This window comes from Arachis hypogaea, chromosome 4 (genome assembly GCF_003086295.3).
Source record: "Arachis hypogaea cultivar Tifrunner chromosome 4, arahy.Tifrunner.gnm2.J5K5, whole genome shotgun sequence".
NCBI lineage: Eukaryota > Viridiplantae > Streptophyta > Magnoliopsida > Fabales > Fabaceae > Arachis > Arachis hypogaea.
Genome location: NC_092039.1, coordinates 57,025,701 through 57,043,351, shown reverse-complemented (window position 1 = coordinate 57,043,351; position 17,651 = coordinate 57,025,701). Strand labels below are relative to the sequence as shown.

Sequence of the window (17,651 nt, the reverse complement as noted above, 5' to 3'; positions counted from 1 at the left end):
GAGCTTCGGTGCTCTTTTGAGTAAAAAGCTCATTCAAACATTAAAAGGTTGCACTGACCAACATCGTGACAGGTAGGTTACGCGCACCTTCTAACACTGAGTTTATGCACTCGACTAGGTTGGTTGTCATATGACACTAGCAATGCCCTTCAAAAAAATTTATCACCTACTGCCGACGATCAATATTGACACACCATTGTGTTTATGCCTCTCCTCGCTCCCGCAATCGTTGGTACTGCTCATTGTATTGTTGCTCTGTCTTAGAATACCCTATAGGAAAATTCGTTACAAGATGACACCAATCATTACTTTATGAAAAATTTATAATCAACAAATTCCAACTGTACATGAAGTACATGTCTTACCCATATTTATGATGAGTTTCTGCAAGTAAGGCGCGTTGAATCGTCGTAGAAAGTTTGACGCAATTTGCCTAACATAGAACAGATGAAATGTCTTAGGAGGACTCCACGCAACATTACATCTAGCCATCGTTGCACAAATAGAGTCATGCCAATAAGAAATAATACCCACACCGTTCATCCTCACGACATTCCTCTGTAGGTTATCGAGAAAAAAGTGCCATGCATTAGTGGTCTCTCTTTCAACAATGGCAAAAGCAAGTGGCACAATATTCTAGTTCCCATCTTGAGACATGGCAACCAAAAGAGCTCACGTGTATCATCCATATAGATGTGTTCCGTTAACCTGCACGAGTGGTTTACAATGTCGGAAAGCTCTAATGCATGGATGGTAGCTCCAAAATACTCGGTGCATTATCTTGACACCTTCCTCCACCTCAAATCCATGATATCTGGGTATAGTATCAACTTGAACTACAGAACATGGGTTCTGTGCACACATTGCCCTACACCATGCCGATAAGCACTCGTAGGAGGCTTCCCAACCTCCATAGATTTTTGCAATCGAGTTTTGCTTTGCCAACCATGCTTTATGATAGCTGATCATATAGTTAAATTTTGACTAAATATCTGTGATCATGACTCGGACCTTGATAGATGGGTCTGCTTCAATTAGAGGACTTATAGCATCTGCAATTGTATCGAAATCCAGTTTCGAATGGTCTTGAGAAATTGTACCCATGGTAGAGGTATGACTTTCATTGTATCCTCTAATTTTTCAACAACATTTTCTCTGAATCAAACTCGTCCAAATCAGCCAATCACAACCTCTACCATATTGCAAGCATTTTGCATAAAATGTCAAAGGCTCAGCTTCAAAGACCTTATAATGACCCCCTTAGAAATGGTGTAATTTCTAATTGCCATGACTAAAGTTTCTCTGAAACTGAACTCCATTCCAATAGCAAATTCACCATCTTGTATAGAAGGAACACCTGTGTATGAAGAATATCATTTTTCAAGTTATATAAAAGTATATTTAGTTGTTAAAAGATGTACCTTCAACAAATACATTCTAAATAATTCAACAACCACAATTAAAATGTATAATCGTAATTTAAACATTAAAAATAAAATTGTCATGTTGAAAAATAAAATAATGACATACCTGAGTTTGCCAACTCAGGAAATTCCAATGCATTCATAGCTTCGAGATTTAAAGTACGCATGAAAGATGGCATACCAAAATGATGTTGTCTTACTACTGTGTTTATTATAGTCTGAACTTCCGTGTCTATACTCTCGTTTTCTTCGTCATTTCCTCTTAACATGTCATTATTGGTTAAGAACTCCTCTTCACTATACAATTTTTTTTTTGCCGAATACATGTCATCACCATCAATTACAAAGGATTCGTCCACTTTGTGACTAATGGCCAACTCTTCGAATTCCACATACAATTTGATTATTGACACATGAGCTTGATTCTATCGTTAGATCATTAACATGTCAAGAATAGTGGTTTCGTCGGTCACATTCATTACTTAAAACTAGATTACACCATCGAAAATTAACACCAGACTATCTGTATAAAATACTACTAACTCTTTTTAAAAAATCGCCGTGTATGTGTTGGCAAAATACACTTTGTAATTCTATAAATGACATTGTACAAGAAATAATAAAAGATACTGGACTCGTATAGATAAATTTCACACTCTCATTTATATATAATAGAATATTACCATCAAAATATATTAAAAAACATACATCAGCTTCTATTGCTTCTAAAAACACTTCAGATTTCTAATACTCTCATGTTCTAAAATTTTAAGAAAATCACAAATAAAAACACAAGTAAAAACAAAGAATGAATGTTATGAAACTTGAAGAGAATTTATAAGAGTACATAAGGAAGAAAAAGAGTGAATGAAGGTGTGAGTTACTTCTGCGTGGCTAACGTATTTATACTGAAATGAAAATTAATTTTTTAATTTTTTTCACAAAATAGTAAAATTTTATTTTAAATAATTTTAAATTATTAATATTTTACACAAAATCAAAGACCGAGTTGGTCAATTTAGTCTAATAAAAAAGGCTTTTCGCAGTATACGAAAGACTAAAAATGTCTAATTATTTATTTAAAAAAATAAATAATCCTTCTCACTATCCATGAAATTGTTTTTAAATTAAAAAACGCCTTGAAAAGTGCGAGAAGCATTGGCAATGTTTCACTTGTCATGGCCTTCTTGCTATGTGTGAGATGTAAAAAATGAATTTTAAAAAATAACATCCTTTCTCAAACAGTGCGAGAAGCTAAGAGACTACCATACTCAGGTATTACCACACCTCTCAATTCCATCTTTCAACACATCTGTAATCATTTTTCCATTTTAAAATTTTTGCACATTATTAAACATCAAAGTAAAATTTTAAATAACAAGCATCCATTACATAGTGTAAATAGAATGTGAAAGAAAATTGCAAACAAAAGAGAATATGTAGAAATTAAAGTGTAAAATTTGAATCTTATATGAGCTTAACAAAAATTAAAGTGGGATTGACTTAAATATAAATCCTAAAAAATAAAAAATTCTAGAGAGTATTAGAATCAAACTAATAATTGACCCACTCAAGATATTGGATCACTAGGCCAGTGATTCAACTCTTGAATCACTCTTGAATCACTGATCCGATATAATTAAATAATTATATAAAATTTAATTATTTTTTATTATAAATATTTTTATTTTTTATTAAAACAATTATTATTTTCAAATTTTAGTACTTTATCAATTAGTTTATATTTATTGTATTATTATATTATTATATAATATTAATAAATATCATATAATCATAAAAAGAAACATAAATTGTAATTAATAAATTTTTTTGTTATCTTTTTAATTTATATATATTTAATAAAACTTCTAGTTAAATAAAATAAATTAATTTAAAATAAATGAGTTTATAATTAAAATAATTTGAATATAAGATTGCTATATGTATTATATATATATATATATATATATATATATATATATATATATATATATATATAAGAAGTATGATAGCTTCGTGGTATTATCATTCTTGATGCATTCTTAAGGTGAGGGGTGCGCCGTAGGTTTGTCCTCATCTGCGACCAAGCAGTTTGGTCGGACTAATTTTCATTGGATTTGATTAATTTTTTTCAATTCATTATAAATTTGACCGATTTGTATCAAAATTTATCTAAAATGATCCTAATCTTGGACCGGACGATTATAGATTCTAATTCACCAATTTTTTTATCGAATCGGTCGGCCAGTCTGATTTTAACTTCTATGCTAGAGAGAGAATGTGAATCTTCTAACTCTAGACATCTAAAACTAAAATCTAACGATGTCCTCGAAAAGTATGTATATCTCCTCCTTTGCTCCCCCTCCATTGTTTTCTTCGTCAGGTGTATCCAATTAGGGGCCCTTTTAAGGCCTAGATACGTCCTTACATTTGTTTAGAAAGTGTGGTGCATGAATTCACTATTGCATATGCGAAATGTGATGCGGATGCGGGCCTATCGTGCACACGGAGTGTGCTCGTATGCATAAATGTCAGTCATGTAGAATGTGCATTAAACGCAAGAAATCCCTAGTTGTGTAACTTGGTGTTATGCTATGAATCCCCTTCCTTGCATCAAGCTTTTTTCACTACTTTGGACCACTCATTTTTTTTATACAAATTAGTTTTGAAACACTTAAAGAAAACACATCAAGCTATCAAGCAGAACAAAGGTGACAATTCTTTTAGCAACTTTAAATCTCAAAAGCATATTTTTGCACATTAATTCAAATGAAGAAAAGATTCATAGAAGGACTCATTTCTATAAAAATCATGCAGGTATGTGTGCCATCCCATGGACACCATGAATAGTACAATTCTTTTGTTTTGTTTTCAAAACACATTCTAAAGTGCTTAAATTGACAAAGGAAGTAAAACTGCAATTCAATCTTTATTGGCACAATGGCAAACAGGTTGTGTGCCATCTCTTGGGAATCATATACCCTCTAACATTACATTGGCAACCAACTATTTGCAAGTGCTTATATTTAAAACTTAAATAAGATTTTAATTCAATTCTCTACTAATACGGCACCTCATAGGAGACCCATGTACCTGCAACTAATATTCCTAAATACAATATCCAACCAATAACTTATACTTGCAGAGTGAAATTTCAATAATAAATTTACAATCTAATCTCAACTTAACTCAATTAAAAAAATTTATGATTAATCGATTTTAAAATATAAATATAAACAGTAAAGCGGGAGATGAAACACAAAGACATACCTGCAAACACAATGAGGAGTCAAAGGAGATAAAGAAGAATGAGGAGAAGGAATAGGATGGAGGAGACGAGGAAGATTAAATTTGAGGGAATAAATATAATTTTATGAAACTTGAATTCATCGAAATAGCAGCTGAGTAGAATAAAAAGGCTCTCTAGAAAGATGACAATTTTCTATTCTTAAAGCAAACATCGGCAGCAGTAGTGATGGTCGAAAAGTGTAATTTTTATATAAAAAAAAAAACCCTACAAGAGTGTCATTTTAGTCTTGTTATGTGGTTAAGCATTCCCCTTTAGTTAATGCAACTTTTCCAAGAATCTTGAGCAAGTTGAATTCTCAAAGAAACCAAATTTCAGGCAAATAGTTGTGACTGTGTTTATTCATAATCACAAATAATTGTAAAACAGAAGCAGCACTAAAAAAATGGTGATCGAGAAAACAGATTATTTTACAGAACAAATCCATGTCTTAGACTTATGTAAGAACTTGCAAAGAATACTTCTTAAGCAGACAACCAAAGAAAACATGAAAAATTTGAAAAGTTTTCGTTTCTTGTCTCCTTAACAAGTGTACTATGCCAATTCCTTACTATTAAAACAGAACACAACAACAAAAGGCTAAACATTCAACAAGAAATTGCCCCAAATTATGATAGTGCCAAACAGAGTATCACCTATTGAATTTGAAGATGTTCATCTTCATCACCAAGAATACTATGCAGAGAAAGAGTAGAACAAAAACTAATAACTTTATGAAACTTGTTCACCGGAGATGGCAATTGAGGCACCCTCCTCCAGCTACATCTCCCAGAATCAGCGTCAATCTCACAAACACAAGAAGGATAAACACTGTGATAATCCTCATTGAAAACATATACAAGATCATCCAACCCTACACACTTGAGGCTCGCGAACTCGTCGTCCTCGTCGCCATCAAACAAGGCATAGAGCAGTTCACGCGGCATTGCCCCAATCTCAGAGACCTCCATGGTTCCCTCGTCGACCTTCCAGAGGTTAAAGGAACACCCTCCTTGCGGGGAATTGCAAACGCCAGCAAGAAGGAGATGTTTGCTACATGGAATCAAGAAGCAGAAAGCGACGCCCAGGTGAGGCCTAAGCGTCTGAACATCACTCCAAATCCGTTGCTTGAGATCGAAGGAAGCAACAAAACAAGAATATATCCCAAAGACATAGAATCTCCCTTTGAACATGGCGGAGGACAATGAAGAAGAAGAGTTTCCAGATCTGAAATCTGCAGGTAGAGGAGGACTAAGCTCCCATGTCCCCTGAACCGGGTCGTAAATCTCAACGTCCAAACGGTCTTCAATGTCAACAAGGTTTCCGATGAACTTGACTCCGCCAACGACAATGAACTTGGGGTGTGGGCCATGGTCATTGAAAACGCCCAAGAGAGGGTTGATTCTTGAAAAGTAGAGTGGTGACGTGGCATGCCAGCGGGTGGGACGGAGGATGCGGGTGTAACAGAATTCGGGGACGGTTATGAAGAAGAAACCATTGGAGCCTATGAAGGAGTTGTTAGGTTGGTTTTGGTGGTTGTTGGTTGTTGTTGAGGTGGTTGGGAAGGTTGGGAAGAGGAACCAAGAATTGGAGGTTGGGTCAAAGGCGAAGGACTGGTTGTTCTTTGAGGAGATGTTATGGATTCCATGGAGGAAGAACCATGGCTTCTTGTTGTTGTTGTGGTTGTTGGAGAAGGAGACAGAGGAGATTATGGAGTGCCATTGCTTGCAGACTGTGGAAGAACGGATTAAGGTTGGGATTGGGAGGAAAGAGAGGATTAGTTCTATGAGGTCTGTGCTTAGATGGTTGAGCTCTGTCATGGATCAGGGAGGAGGAGGAAGAAGAACTCAACAGAAAGAGAGAGAGGGGAAGTGGGGGTAGATGGATATGGTGGTTGTGAAAATTCACATGATGAAAACTAAATTCTATATAAAAAGTAAAGCACTAACCCCAGGAAATATTATCATTTTTTTATCAGAAATAATTTATACTTATCTATCTCCACCAATATATAAAGTTATTATCGGAGTTTAGTGTTTAACTTTTGTAAACATCATTTCTCTTTAAATAATTCATTTTACGAATTAAATTTATGAACAAAATAATAATAATATATTTTTGTCTTTTATTAAAAAAAGCCATTACCCCATAAAGTTAAATAAGTAGTGCTGGAATCCAATTTTGAGAGAATTAAATAATTATTATTGTTGTTATTCTTTATTGCAGCTTGTTATTTTTGGTTCGGAGATGTATTTATTAAAAAATTGGAGAATTCAATAAATTAATAAGGTGTTTGTTATGGTACGATAATAAATTAATAGGTATCGATACATTTAAAATGTGGACAAATAACAATAAGCAATGTGGAATTTATTTTTCACATTAGCATTTAATTTTTTCTTTTTTAAATATATAGTATATCACCACTTTTACTAAAACACCCTTTTAATTAAATAAAAATAAAAAATAAATTTTATTTAATTTTAATGAAAAGACTTAAACATCCTTCCTTTATTTGATTAGACAAAAATACCCTTTGAATACCCCTATCTTAATGGCTTCTCCCTTAAACCCTAGTTTGTCTACCACCGCCGCAAAACTGCCGCCGTCGCTCTCAGGCACTACCATCGTCGTCTGGTCGTCCGTGCTTCTTCCTCCTTTAAGAATCGTAGCTTGTTCTTCCTCGACCTTGGCGCGTCAGTTCCTGGTATTCAGTTGCTCCATCGCGCTCCTGCCGCCGTCTGTCGGGCGCTCAATCACCATCGTCTTCGTCTAGTCGTCGCAGATTCTTCCAACCCACCACCGTCTTCTGAGTTCTGTTCGTCGCTTGGCCTCTGTCTCTGTCACGATTCTGCCTCTCTCTTCTCAGACTGCTCAGTAAAAAAACCCATCTCCATTCCAGTTTCCTTCCTTCGAGTTCAGAGAGCAGAAGCTCAACCAAGAACAAAACCTTAGACTTCGATGGTCAGTATGTAACCGAAGCCATGCATCATATCCCTCCAACTCCTTCCATGGCTACTGCAAGAGAAGAATCTGAGAATGTTATGTTTGGTGCTTTGGATAATCTCTTTGATAATACAAAGATTAAGCCTAAGGATATTGGTGTTCTTGTTGTGAATTGTAGTTTATTTAACCCAACTCCTTCACTTTCTGCAATGATTGTGAACAAGTACAAGCTTAGGGGTAACATTAGAAGCTTCAATTTGGGTGGTATGGGTTGTAGTGCAGGAGTTATAGCCATTGATCTTGCTAAAGACATGCTTCAAGTTCATAGGAACACTTATGCTGTTGTTGTTAGCACTGAGAATATTACTCAGAATTGCTACTTTGGGAACAAAAAATCTATGCTGATCCCAAATTGTTTGTTCTGTGTTGGTGGTTCTGCTGTTTTGTTGTCCAACAAAGGCTCTGTTAAGAGAAGAGCAAAGTACAAGCTTGTTCATGTTGTGAGGACTCATAAGGGTGCTGATGATAAAGCTTTCAGGTGTGTATATCAAGAACAAGATGATGATGGCAAAACTGGTGTTTCTCTCTCAAAGGATCTTATGGCTATTGCTGGTGGGGCTTTGAAGACTAACATCACAACTTTGGGGTCTCTTGTTCTTCCAATAAGTGAACAGCTTCTGTTCTTTGCTACTTTGGTTGTTAAGAAGCTTCTGAATGCAAAAGTGAAGCCTTAGATACCTGATTTCAAGCTTGCATTTGATCATTTCTGCATTCATGCTGATGGGAGAGCTGTGATTGATGAGCTTGAGAAGAATCTTCAGCTTCTGCCTATGCATGTTGAGGCTTCTATAATGACACTTCACAGATTTGGGAACACTTCTTCAAGCTCTATTTGGTATAAGTTAGCATACACTGAAGCCAAGGGAATAATGAGGAAGGGGAATAGGGTGTGGCAGATTGTATTTGGAAGAGGATTTAAGTGTAACAGGGCAGTGTGGCAGGCACTTAGGCATGTCAAGGCTTCACCCAAGTCTCCTTGGAAAGATTGCATTCATAGGTATCCAGTGCAGGTTGTTATATAGCTTTAATTTCTGCTACTCTCTCTGGTACACATAGCATAAGCCAATAATCAATCCTATTCAAGGAGATAATAGATAATGTCTCAGCTGTTCAATCATCACTTTAGAAGCCTATTTTTGTTGTTATTTTTAATTATTCTAATGCTTTTGTTTTAGTTACTTAATCCTTAAATTAATATTTATGTATTTGTCACTGAATCCTTTATTTCACTTGGTTACATAAAGACTAATGCTAGATTTATATCAGCAATATAATGACTTTTGCTTTGCCTTGCTATCATGTATGAGATGCTACTAAGTTTGGTTAATCACTGTAGTCATCAAACATTTTGCTAAGTTAGGCATCGTTTTCCCTTCTGGTAATTTTTTGTGTGGTGCCAACTGGAAGAAAACCTGTCTCTGTTCATGTACCTTTCTTTTTTTCTTTTTGTTCTTCTTGGGTTTGATGTAAAGGCACCATTTCTCCACTAAATTGGCATTCACTACCTTGTGCCCCACCTAATCAGTTCAGATGGTTTTTTCCTTAACATACTTTATACTTGTATCTAACTAATCTAAGTACCTTGTAGTATGAAAATGTTTTAACCCTGGAGTACATTTGAGTATGTACTCAACAATATTTGAGAGGCCTAAACTAAATGGTAGTATGCATGTGTTTTGTACAGGATGATTCTGAAATTGTTGCAATGATCAAGGAATTGTTAATTGTTCAGTTCTTGTTAATTGTTCTTGTTATTTTGTGAAGGACTGAACTTCGTTCGTAAGTGAAATTCAAAATAAAGATGAAATTACCTTTTCTCCCGTAAGTTTGCAAAGTTCTTGATCGTTTCCAGAAGGCTGTTAGAAAACTTTTCCAATCAAGTTTTGAACATTTGAGTTTTCAGGGCATGAGGTTGTGAATTACGCTGAATTTATTGTCTAAATTTCTATTGTTCTGCTATTTTCTAAAATCATGTTAAAATTTTTCTACAATTTGATTTTCTAGTTTATAATGCCCTTTATTAATTTGGGGATAGATATTCGGCTACAGGTATAGATGCTTGCTTTCTCACTTGTGGGACAAACATTAAAGGAACTTACATATGTTAAAGAATTTGGTAGCCAAGACTAGTGAAGCTGATTGCTTCCTTGTATTTTTCTGAACATATGCTCAAAATTTGAACTATTTCAAACCATTGATAGTGTTGTTGTTCATAACTGAGGAAATATGTCTCATTTTCAGGACTGGACTCAGAATGGAAATGAATCCTTTCAAGTGCACCTCAGATGGTTGATATGGCTAGAACAATTTCGAGAGATTCTGACAAGCACCAAAAAAAATGTGTTGCATGTCAGTGGTTTTTCTTCAATTGTAGCAATTGGAATGCAACAGAAACGTTAATCTAGAACCAGGGGGCTTCACTCTTTTTGATTTTGTTTTAGAGCCATAAGTAAATGCAAACTCTTAAGTAAATAAATTCAGGTCCACTTTGATATGATGCACAAAATCTGCTCCTTTTTTTCTTTCCTGGTAATATTTTGATCTATTGACTCTAAAAAAGAGGGGAGAAGTTACATCCTAAGGATTGGCACTGACTCAAAAAGAGGAACCCAATATTCCGCTTTGTTTTGTAATTTTTTTTTCTTTGTTATTTTCCTATTGTGCCTTATAGTTTAAACAATTTGATGCTTAATAGGATTAAGATTGTTATGAGCTTTCATCTGAGTATGAAGGGAAGCATAAGACTGAGAAGTTAGAGGAACTTGGGAATATGCTAACTGGTCTTGATGCTGGGGATTCTATTGTCATTGCCAAATCATTTTCCCACATGCTTAATTTGGCTAACTTGGCAGAAGAAGTTCAAATTGCCTACAGAAGAAGTTCAAATTTGGCCCTTCCGCAAGGCACTTCAATGATTCACCTTCTTCAATCCACACACAAGATAACTTTAGTTAAACAGATTTCTTTTGTTGCTGACAGTTATTAGTTAGGAGTGTGTTCCGTTACTGACATTTGCAGACTTACAGTTAGTTATTAATTAGTTAGGAAAATTATTACTAGTTCATTTTGGGTACAGACTGATACCTTGTTCCTTATTGTTCTTTGAAGATAACGAATTCGAGTTAATTTACCTTGATTTCTTAGTATAAGACATAGGACCTAAAGTAAATGAAATTTACATTCCATCCACCAGTGGGTGTAAAACAAGTAGCATTGATCAATGAAATGAGGAGTAGGAACATTCACTATTTGCTGCTAAATAAGAGAGAAGAGTGATTATCATTTACAAGTAAATTAGATCCTGATGGATCATTCAGAAATATCCATGGAGATGATTACACAGAATTAAAAAAAAAACACGATTTACATTTCTTAATGGCACATTACATTAGAGTAGACTGAAGGGTGAACATGTGATTTAAGTGAGCCAGTTAGCTGTACGAGGATTTATATCTATCTAGAATAACGAGGATTGATATCTATCTAGAAGTTGTGGATTTAGATCTAGAGAGACCAAAGCATCCTAGGAAGGAGAACCCAAGTCTAGGCACGGCTGCCGGTTGATGGTTGGTCTCGAAATCAGGTGTTTGAGGATGATAATGTTTATAGAAGGCTGCAACTGCTCCTGCCACCCCATCTTCATGTTTCATGGCATCGGCGAGTTCTTCGGCATTCCTTTTTACCTGTGAGATGTAAGAACGATGTAAAACATGTAGTGCTAATAAAAAGCCAAAATTGTGAACATAACTTGCATTTGTTTTATTTATACTCTCTTCTGTATGATTCCATGCTGTATTTTAGGAGGAAATTATAAATGGATCTTATGCTTGGCTTTGTCTCTGATGATTAGTTCCCTTTACATCTAAAATCTTTCTCTACTTTCCTTTTTCTGGTACATATGGTATGAGACAAATACTAACTACTTTGATCGCATATATATTACCTCTGGCTTCAGCATATAGTTTATAGCATCAACCAGCCTGCCTAATGTAAATTCATCCACTGGAATCGGTGCCCGGCCTACTCCTCTGGCATGCACTCGCTCTCCCCAAAATGGCTGGTCCCCAAAGAATGGTACAATTGTTGTTGGGCACTGGAAAAACAAACAGAGATGTTCTTGTTGTAAGATGAATACACCACTTAGATTACAAAATTCACAAATGCAAGATACATTACTGCAGCTCTAAGACCAGCAGCAGTTGTTCCAGCACCCCCATGATACACCTGGAAACATTTAGAGCATCTTACAACCAGGTTTCAATGTTATGCTCAAAACAATTGACTTCTAAGCCACTTAGAGAAGTTGTATACTTACCACAGCCTTGCATCTTGGAAATTGCCAATCATGTGGACAGTTGTCCAATAAGTACACGGATTTCTTTGTTTCTGCCACTGAGAAACAGAAATTACTATATGCTTCACAATGAGGTGAAAAATGCAGTATACTGCTGGTATGATACAGGCAGAAAATCAAGACTCACAATTTCCAAGTCCATCCCAGCCTTTGTTGATGATTCCTCTCTGCCTGGTTTTATCCAGAGCTTCAATTATAATTTTTGTCATTTTATCTGGTTGCTCTAGAGGCTGCTCAAAATAAGATTAAAAAAGAAAAAAATTACATTAGAATGGGTTTGCAGACATTTTAGTAGTGGCAAATATTTTGACAATTAACTAGATCAAGTGTAGAATGACAACATAGAAAAAAAAGAGTAGCCCAGCGGTTTTCTATATCTGCTTTCACTATTGCCAAGCATTTAGCTTCTAGGGCCATCCTTTCTTGATGTTTTGCCATCCAAATAAGATTAATCCTTATACACCACTTGTTGCAAGAATGCTTTTGGCTCATTAAAAATTTCATGATAGTCTATACTATGAATGTGATGTGGATTGGAGGACACCAACTCTAAAAAATTTAGAGCAATCATGCACAAGTGACAGATGTGTACATCAGATATTTTATGCTATTTAGCTCTATTCACACTTCACTGTGAATAACCAAAAAGTATTAAGAATCTACCTGGCCTTTCACCCACATCAAATTTCTTGCTGGACAAATTTTGTAGACCCACACATTTTTAACTGTTCTTTGCTCCCCACCCATGCGTCCAGGCATCTTTTTACCTTTAAACACCTGAAATGTGATGGTAAAAACAATTATTTAGAATGATAAATTAATAACAATAAGCAAACAACATTCTTCCAAATAAAATCAGTTTATTCATGGAATAAAAAAAATATTATCACATATGAACATGAAAAAACAGAAAGCTGTGTAGTAAGAAAGCATAAAAATGATCAGTTTACAGAATTCTGACTTACCTTCCAGGAGCGTCCCTTTGACCTGTAAAACCAATGCTTCGATGTGATAATGATGCACCATGGGATGCAGGCATTCCCTTAAATCCATGCCGCTTCATTCCACCCTGGTAAAAAATGAAAAATGGAAATTGAAAATCATATAACTAGGAGATTAAGGTCTATAAGACCAGTAGCAAACAACTGTCCCCTTTGAATACAAAGAAGGATTCAACACACAAGGACTATGCACATACATATCCAATGAATAAATAATATAAAAACAGTAAAAGGAGAACTACAAAGATCCTTGTTTCAAGATTTGTTGGATTTATTAACTTATTCTTACAACTTCAGGACTTAGATAATTGGTAGCATCAAAATCAATATTTGAGCTTAATTACAATTTGCTATAAAAACTTTCACCATTTTTTAACCAATTGAAAATTGGAGGAATGGTAAAAGCAATACTAAAAACAAAAAACAATAAAAAAAAGATGCCATGCACTGTCCTATTATTGCATGAGAATAAATCCAATCACATTATACATATGAGCAGTATTTAACATTAAGATAAAAGATAATCACCTGAAAACCTTTTCCTTTTGTGATTCCCGTTATATCAACATACTGGCCTGGCACAAAATGACGAACATTAAGCAAAGTACCAACAGGAAGAAGTGCATCCTCTGTCACCGGAAACTCCCTTAGCTTCCTCTTTATCGGAACTCCTTGAGCCCGAAAATGACCCACTTCAGGCTGGGTCAAATGCTTCTCCTTCTTCTGCCACAACCAATCTAACTAGAAACAAAGCAGCAAAAAACTTTATAATTAGATAACACAAACTTAACCCTCATGCAACTTGCCAAGACAAAAGAATACTACTCCAGTGAGAAAAATAAAATCATACATTGAATTTCTGCGAGTTTGAGCTAAATTAACAATCAGGACATCGTCCTTTATTTACACTCTACTCTTCCCTTTGGTGTAAATGACTCTAACCTCAAAATCAAGAACAAAATAATATATGATATAAACTTTTTACAAGCAGAAACCACCATAAGAATGCAATTTTGTTTTTAACACACAAAAAAATGACAATGCTACACACCTGGAGGGCAAAGATTCCTTCCTTCTCTGGAGTCTTAACCTGAGAAACGATATTATCATCGACCCAATGTACGGTTATTGGAATTCTAGCGCCCCATTTATCCCAGAGTGCACTCATACCACACTTGAGGGCTATAATTTCGGTTCGTTTGGAATTTGGGGTAATCACCCCTGGCTTCGCATCAATAATCCGAGACTCAGGGGCGGCATCGGAGCTGAATCCCCTCAGAAATCGAACAGGGAATGGTGTCGCCACCACCGCCGCCGCATCGATTGCGAAGAATTGAAGACGAGAAACGAGGCCTCTCGAAAGGGCTAGCATCGCAGAGCTGCATAGGAAAAATAGAGAAAAACCAAATTCAGAAGATGAAGAACAATTTTAATTTTTTATTTTTTTAATATGTTTAATATAGATTTAGAATAATTTTGATTTTTTGTTTTTTTTAATATGTTTTTGTTTTGTTGTTTCAATTATTTGAAATTATAGAATTATGATTGATTGAATTCTAAAATTTGATTAATTTAAAAAGGTATTTTTGTCTAATTAAATAAAAGAAGGATGTTTAAGTCTTTTCATTAAAATTAAATAAAATTTATTTTTTATTTTTATTTAATTAAAAAGGTGTTTTAGTAAAAGTGGTGATATACTATATATTTAAAAAAAAAAAATTAAATGCTGACGTTCCACATGGCTTATTGTTATTTGTCCACATTTTAAATGTATCGGTACGTATTAATTTATCATCGTACCGTAGCAAACATCAATTAATAATCAGATTATTACGAAAGAATAAAAACAAAATTATCTAACTAAGAGGCTAATACAACTTTTATGCCAATTTCATATTTTTCATTGCCAAACACAATTCTTATGCCAACTCTATTAGTAGATGTCATGATAATATAAGTAGTTGGTACTTTATATATAGGTTTATTTTATTTGTTGAGTATTAATTTTTAATTTTTAAAAGAAAATTCAAAAGATAATGTACTCTTTATCTTATTCCATTTTTACATCTAAAGTTTGTATTTTTTTTTCTATAACTATAGATGGAGTATAACTGTTCAATGTCTCAATACGTTTCTTATATGAACCATCTTCAAACAATATATAAAGTCAATATTATAATTTATTGTTTAACTTTTGAAGAAATTATTTGCCTTCAAACAATTCATTTTATAAAATAAATTTAATGGATAAAATAGTAATAAGAGTTTTTTTAAATATTTTATCTTCATCTTATAATATATAATATTTATTCAAAATATTTTCGTAATGAATAAATTTAAAGATATATTATTTCACACTACTATATGAAACGCCTAATAACAAACAAGATTATGAATTTCATAATAAATAATTAACAAATAAATTTTTTTTAAATTGACAATACATTCATAAGAATAATAATAGTAATTTTGTAATAAAATTAATTCTTTTATATTTTATATATTTAATTAAAAATAACATTTTAATATAAATTTTTCTAATATTATAAAAACTTTATGACATAATAATTGATAATGAATAAAATATCTATATTTTTATGTAATTATACAAGTTATATTTATTTATTTAAAAATAAAAAGATTATATTTGTCATTTTAAGTTGTATGTAAAAAAATCATTTATTTATTTACCTATAAATATATTATATATTTATTAAAATTTATTAATATTTTTTTATTACATCGCTGGAAATGTATTATTAAAGTCTATGTTTATTAAAGTTGATTAATGCTTTTGTTTACATATTAATACGTATTAATCTAGTATGATTTTAAAGAATGCAATACATGGGAATGGTTGGTATGGAGCAAGAATAGTTGTTGAAAATAATGGAAGTGGCAACGAATGAAAAAATTAATGGAATATTAGATAACAGTTTATAATGGACTTTGGATACGTGGAGACTAAGTAATAGATATTATGGAATATATATAAAAAGTTTAGCCATAAGAGTTGTATGGGCAAGTAGGTGTCATCAGTGGTAGAACTTAAAACAAAATTTTGGGGGGCCAGATAGATGATAATTATCATGATACTTTTGATATGGACTCCATTTAAGATAAATTCGTCTAACTTTATCTCTCTGATTTGGGTGATATTACCAAATTTAAAGCTGTTCTCGAGGATTTCGTTCCAAAAAATTAAGGTCAAACTCATCAGATGCAACTTTTTGAACTTTTGAAGGTTGTATCTCACTTTCTTCATGATTCATTAAAGTAGAAGAACTATCTACAGGTGTTGATATTGTAAAAGTTATATGTTCTCCTTCTTAAATATTAGTCTTCTTCTTAAAAAATGCATCAATTCTTTGATTTTTCATTATTATTTTATTTAAAAATTTGAATATATCTTGTAAATATGTAAAGATGTTAGAAGGACAAATACTAAAATTTATGATATTTATTGATTTTTTTTATCAATTTATACAAATACAATAATATTAATACTTATTGAATATTCAATTATTTTTATCATATTAAAAATTAAATTAAATAAACAATAAAATATAAAATAATATTAAATTAAATAAATAAAAATATCTAATTTTTTATATTTGAACTTAAAGATAGAAGGAGTGTTGCTTATTGAACTTATTAGGTACTTTAAGTCATAATAAAATATTTAAGCCAATTAAATTATTTTTTATCTTTTGAAAAAGTACTACTAATTTTTTTATAAAAAGTTTAGGGGGTCATGACCCCATTGTCTGAACTAAACTCCGTCCCTGTGTGTCATGTTGATATTCGAATTGTTTTTGGTAATTTTTCTTGTTGGATTTTAAAAATTCTAAGTTTGGTGTCTTTTAGTTATTTTTCATTTAATTTTCGAAAATTAGTGTCATTTGATCCTAAATTTTTAGGTTTGGAGTCTCTTAGTTGTTTTTATTTTTCTTAAAAATTCAAAAATCCAAAAAAACATCTCCTTTATCTTTCTTTAAATTTTTGAAATCTTTACCATCTTTTCTTATCTTAATTTAAAAATTTTAAATTTGGTGTTTTTTGGTTAGTAAAGTTTAAATTTTGAATTTCAAATCTTTTTCAAATCTTTATCTTATCTTATCTTTCTTTAAAATTCAAAACATCATATCTTATCTTATTTTAAATTCAAATTTTAAAATTCAATTTCAAAATTTAAAATTCAATTTTCAAATTTCAAAATCAAATCTTTTTCAAAATTCAAATTTCAAATCTTATCTTTCCAAATCTTTTTCAAATCTTTATCATAACTTTTTACTTTGAATCCTTGGTATCCTATCCTCTTTTAAAACTTTAAACTTTAAATTCTTATCTTTTTAAATCTTTACTATCTTTTAAAATTTATTTTCAAAATCTTTAAAATTTAAATCTTATCTCTTTCTTAATCTTTTTAAAATCTTTATCTTATCTTTCTTTTTAGAACTTACTTATCTTATCTACTTTTTAAATTTAAAACTTCTAATTTTTAATTCTCTTCTTTCTTTTAAAATTGAATTTCAAAATCAAATCTTTTATTTTCAATTCTTGTTTATTAGTTAGTTACT

At 32.6% G+C, this 17,651-nt stretch overlaps 4 protein-coding genes across 6 annotated transcripts; 1 reads left to right on the top strand and 3 right to left on the bottom strand.

Annotated features, from left to right (window-relative positions):
* Positions 1-5,043: 5,043 nt before the first annotated feature.
* On the bottom strand, positions 5,044-6,716 carry LOC112796767 (F-box/kelch-repeat protein At3g24760). Its single transcript, XM_025839376.3, has one exon. The coding sequence runs from the start codon at positions 6,528-6,530 to the stop codon at positions 5,367-5,369; it is 1,164 nt and encodes a 387-aa protein (XP_025695161.1). The 5' UTR covers positions 6,531-6,716; the 3' UTR covers positions 5,044-5,366.
* Positions 6,717-7,231: 515 nt separating this feature from the next.
* Positions 7,232-10,222, top strand: LOC112796765 (3-ketoacyl-CoA synthase 4-like). Of its 2 annotated transcripts, none has more exons than XM_072235545.1 (2): positions 7,232-8,713; positions 9,958-10,222. In XM_072235545.1, exon 1 carries the CDS (start codon positions 7,695-7,697, stop codon positions 8,388-8,390), a length of 696 nt encoding a protein of 231 aa, XP_072091646.1. In that variant the 5' UTR covers positions 7,232-7,694; the 3' UTR covers positions 8,391-8,713; positions 9,958-10,222. The 2 variants fall into 2 exon arrangements, with proteins under 2 accessions (XP_072091646.1, XP_072091645.1); XM_072235544.1 differs by having other exon boundaries at positions 7,265-8,726.
* A 707-nt stretch (positions 10,223-10,929) lies between these two features.
* Positions 10,930-14,496, bottom strand: LOC112796766 (large ribosomal subunit protein uL3m-like). 2 transcript variants are annotated; one of them, XM_025839375.2, is made up of 9 exons: positions 14,123-14,496; positions 13,600-13,812; positions 13,036-13,139; positions 12,734-12,847; positions 12,198-12,300; positions 12,032-12,108; positions 11,893-11,940; positions 11,660-11,809; positions 10,930-11,399 (listed from the first exon to the last, which is right to left on the bottom strand). In XM_025839375.2, exons 1-4 carry the CDS (start codon positions 14,441-14,443, stop codon positions 12,751-12,753), a joined length of 735 nt encoding a protein of 244 aa, XP_025695160.2. In that variant the 5' UTR covers positions 14,444-14,496; the 3' UTR covers positions 10,930-11,399; positions 11,660-11,809; positions 11,893-11,940; positions 12,032-12,108; positions 12,198-12,300; positions 12,734-12,750. The 2 variants fall into 2 exon arrangements, with proteins under 2 accessions (XP_025695160.2, XP_072091644.1); XM_072235543.1 differs by having other exon boundaries at positions 12,032-12,102.
* Positions 11,196-12,279, bottom strand: LOC140184128 (sterol 3-beta-glucosyltransferase UGT80A2-like). Its single transcript, XM_072234418.1, has 5 exons — positions 12,198-12,279; positions 12,032-12,108; positions 11,866-11,940; positions 11,660-11,809; positions 11,196-11,399 (listed from the first exon to the last, which is right to left on the bottom strand). Exons 1-5 carry the CDS (start codon positions 12,277-12,279, stop codon positions 11,196-11,198), a joined length of 588 nt encoding a protein of 195 aa, XP_072090519.1.
* Positions 14,497-17,651: the final 3,155 nt, after the last annotated feature.